The sequence below is a fragment of the Condylura cristata genome, unplaced genomic scaffold (genome assembly GCF_000260355.1).
Source record: "Condylura cristata isolate star-nosed mole 26May11 unplaced genomic scaffold, ConCri1.0 scaffold00017, whole genome shotgun sequence".
Taxonomy (NCBI): Eukaryota; Metazoa; Chordata; class Mammalia; order Eulipotyphla; family Talpidae; genus Condylura; species Condylura cristata.
The window spans coordinates 16,584,856-16,588,705 of NW_004567118.1; the positions used below are offsets into that span (position 1 = coordinate 16,584,856).

Sequence of the window (3,850 nt, forward strand, 5' to 3'; positions counted from 1 at the left end):
ATGCAGTATTGCACTAGACCAAATTCTAGTGGATTATGTTATGTCCCCAGTACTGAGGATACACAGGAACAAGGGGTTGATGTAGGATCGGCCCCTCCCATGATCCATTTGTGATTCCCATCCTGCAACACCAGGCTCTCTGGGATACAGTGGAGTAGGCTCTTCTGGGTGCTAACTAGGGGTGTGAAGGGGGCAAAGGGAGCACAGAGAACAGGAGATGAGCCAGTGTTTACTCACCACTCTTCTTAGGTTTATATAAACTTCATACAGGTGTTGTACATAAGCCTGTGCCTTGTAACTTTAGCCTCCTGCCCAGGGGCTTCTCTGATCCTGAGGGATGGAACATGTGAAAGAACATAACACACATACATGAGCAAATCAGAAATGTGAAGAAGTTAATATCTGCAATCCACCATTGGCCAGTGAATGACAGTTCCTTTCATCTGTTGCTGTGTAACAAACTACACAATCCTTGGTGATACTGAATGACAAGTCTTATTTTCTACTCAAAAAAAAAAAAAATTCATGCAGGGTACAGAAGGAATGGCTTGTCTCTGCTCCATGATGCCTGGGATCTCAGTCTGGGTTTACCAGTTCCATATTTTATTCTTGCCACACTATCAAGGAGTAACTCAAATGAATGGGTTCGTCTAGAGCAGTGCAGTCTTGCAGAAATATAATGCAAGTCACAAATGTAATTTTGAATTTTCTACTAGCCATAAAAAAGGAAAAGGAAGGGCCCTCCCTGGTGGCGCAGCGGGTAAAGCACAGCACTAAGAAGCTAAAGCCACTTCAGCATGAGTTCAATCCCCGCCTGCCCCGGAGGTGACCCACATGGCGCGGCAGACCTCTCCTGACCTGCCCGCTGCTCCCCTCAGCACTATACTTCAATGATCTGCCTGTTGTGCTCCCCACTCTGTCCCTGGTGAATCCTCTCACCATCCCTGCACCTCTGGCCTGTACCCCAGTTCTGTATGCATAAATAAATAAATCTTTAAAAAAAAAAAAGGTAAAGCAAACAGATGAATTAATTATAATGATATATTTTCTTTAGCCTAGTATATCCAATATATTATCATTCAACATGTAACCAGTGTAAAATATTATGGAGATAGTTTACATAGGGATAGTAAATCTTTGATATCCAATATGTAATTTATACTTTTAGAACCCAGTTTAGACTTGCCCATTAAATTGTTCAACAGCCACAAGTGGCTGGTAGTTCTTACATTGGACAACTGAGACCTAGAGCTTCCTCACGCCTGTGTCTGGCACCTAGGCTGGTGTCCTGAAGCTCTGCTCACTGGGATATCTACCAGAATACCTATGCTTCCTCATAGCATGGCAGCCTCAAGTTAGTCAGTCTTCTTAAATGGTGACTGGGGATCCAAGAGCGGGTTCCAGTGAACAAAGTCAACACGGCTTTTCACAACTTAGCCTCAGAGTAAAGGATCAAGGTTCTTCACAAGTGTTAACGTGTTAGAACATTCACTCTGGTCATTACCCTGTAAATGGTTATGGTGCAGTTGAAGGTGAGGTGCTCCAGAGGGGAAAAAACAACTCTGCTTTAGAGGATGGAATGAGTCTCTAGGGGAAGGGTCCTTTGTAAAATACTCTTTGTATCCATAAGGCAGTTGAAAAGCCTCAAGCCATGCTTTGTCCTCTACTTCCTATTGCATCTGCCTTGTTCCTTTTTTCAGAAATAGTATGCTGTCTATTACATGGGCATAGAACAGCATTCTGACTACTGCTCTGGGACTTCCTGGTCCTCCTATTCTTTAAATACAAGGACAGAGCCGGAGTCCATGGGGATTGAGAGCAGAGCGCCCAGGAGTCTACAGGCCGGCTCTGCCTGCACACAGGAAGATGAAGCTCTCTGCAGCAGCCCTCCTCTTCCTCTTCTTGGCAGCAGCCCTGGCCGATGAACTCCAGGTTTCGCAGGGTGAGTTCAATGAGCCTTCTCACTGGTGGTCAGGTCCAGGGTAAGTTGTGACCTGGGGAGGAGACAGCAGATTCGTTGTCCTCTTGTGATTGCTCCTTGCCCCAGACATGGTATGAAAATGACACTTGTTTAAAAGCTGCTTCAGTCCCTGCAACCTGGCAAACACTGTATAAAGATATCTGATCTGACTTGGAGAAACAATTCTCTCCCTTCTCATGACTACAATCATTTGATACCTTCTCCTAGCTGACACATTAGGTGGTAGGTCAAAAGAACTATTATAAGTTGTAAATTTTAGAAAGCATAGCTCTAGTATTCTAGAACTATTATATGCCATCTAATGTAAAGCTATCATTTTAGAAAGGAAATGGGACAAGTCAGGTAAGCAACTCACTGAAGTCTGCCTACCCATTTTATTCATTTATTTTTTGTAATTACATACCTGGGCCCTTCCTGGTGGCACAGCGGGTTTAAAGCGCAGCACTGCAAGCAAGCTGCAGCCGCTTCAGTGCGAGTTTGATCCTCCAAAGATGACAACTGCTCCCCCAGGCCATCCTGTCCTGACAGTCAGCTCCCCTGGGGAAGACAGTGTCCACTGATGCTTCCTGCAGGAATTAGATCTTTCCCCCACTGGGAGAAACAGTCCTGGTCCTGCTGTGTCCCTGCCAGGCTGCCTTCAGACACATAGCTCAACAGAGCTCGAGAGTGAAGCAAGGAGGTGCCAGCAAGTGCTAGCAGAAGAAAGCCCTGTACATTCTCAGCCTCCCCAGCACTTCAGAATTAAAAAGGAAAGGGTTTTCTCTAAGAGGAGCACTTTCTCTTATAGATACCGCCGTGCACAATGCTGCTGACTGCTGCTTCAGCCTCAGCACACAAAGAATCCGATGTAGGAACATGAAGGATTACTCTGAGACCAGTGGGTGCTCCCTGGATGCTGTCATGTAAGTGCCAAGCTCACTGTCCTGTCTTGGAAGGGAGAACTTTGTTTGTTTTTCCATATATTTTACATCACTCTTCCTTTTTGTACAATGCATGCTTTCTCCTCTCGGGTCATAGTCCCTGCAAAATTCCCACCACCAATTCAACCTGGGCACCATCACCAGGTGTTTTGTACAATGATCTCTCATCCCTCCCCTGTTTTGGTCGCTCTTCCTCCCCCTCCCCTGCAGTGTCTCTGATTAATAGTTGCCTGTTAATTTTGTTTTTTAACTTATTTTCCTGGTCCCTCATTTGGCCCCCCTACATTCCTCCTATAAGCGAAACCATCCAATATTTTTCTTTTTCCTTCTGGCTTATTTCATTGAGCATAATAAGGGGTGGAGAAGTTAATAATACATTGGTTTCTGGAAAAGTTCCACCCCCTGGATCCTGCCAGGTAGGGGAGAGGTTTGTCCTTAGAATCCTGTAGGGCACCAGGTATAAGAGGCTCCCAATGGAGGGAGTTTAGAGGAAGAAATTGAGAGCAGGAACAAGGCTGCCTGAGAAAACCCCCATGAGTCACCTAGGGAGGCTCAGAGGCTGAAGGGGGTCCCAGAGAGGAAACACCCTGAGTTTCTGCAGAAGAAAAGGAAAGAGCAGGCTGGGCTGAGTGAGGGGGTAGAGGGCAAAAGGAGGGGGGCCCCCATCCCCATTTGATGAACCCTCCTTAATCTGTAATCTCTCTCCCCATGGCTTCACAGCTTCCTCAACAAGAAAGGGAAGAAGATCTGTACAGATCCACGTGAAGAAAAAGTTTTGAATTGCATGAAAGACCTGAAATTAAGGAAGGAAAGATCAAGGAAACAGACTTGACTGAAAAGAAGGCTGCCGATGCCTCACCTTGCCTCCACCTCTCACCTGACTGCTTCCTGGGAGTTTCTTAAACTGATTTACTTTTTTGAAAGCAGCAATTACTATTCTGTTCTGGCT

At 45.7% G+C, this 3,850-nt stretch overlaps 1 protein-coding gene across 1 annotated transcript; it reads left to right on the forward strand.

Annotated features, from left to right (window-relative positions):
• Window positions 1-1,816: 1,816 nt before the first annotated feature.
• Window positions 1,817-3,850, forward strand: LOC105853757 (C-C motif chemokine 15-like). Its single transcript, XM_012726131.1, has 3 exons — window positions 1,817-1,942; window positions 2,769-2,883; window positions 3,622-3,850. The coding sequence occupies exons 1-3, from the start codon at window positions 1,867-1,869 to the stop codon at window positions 3,731-3,733; spliced, it is 303 nt and encodes a 100-aa protein (XP_012581585.1). The 5' UTR covers window positions 1,817-1,866; the 3' UTR covers window positions 3,734-3,850.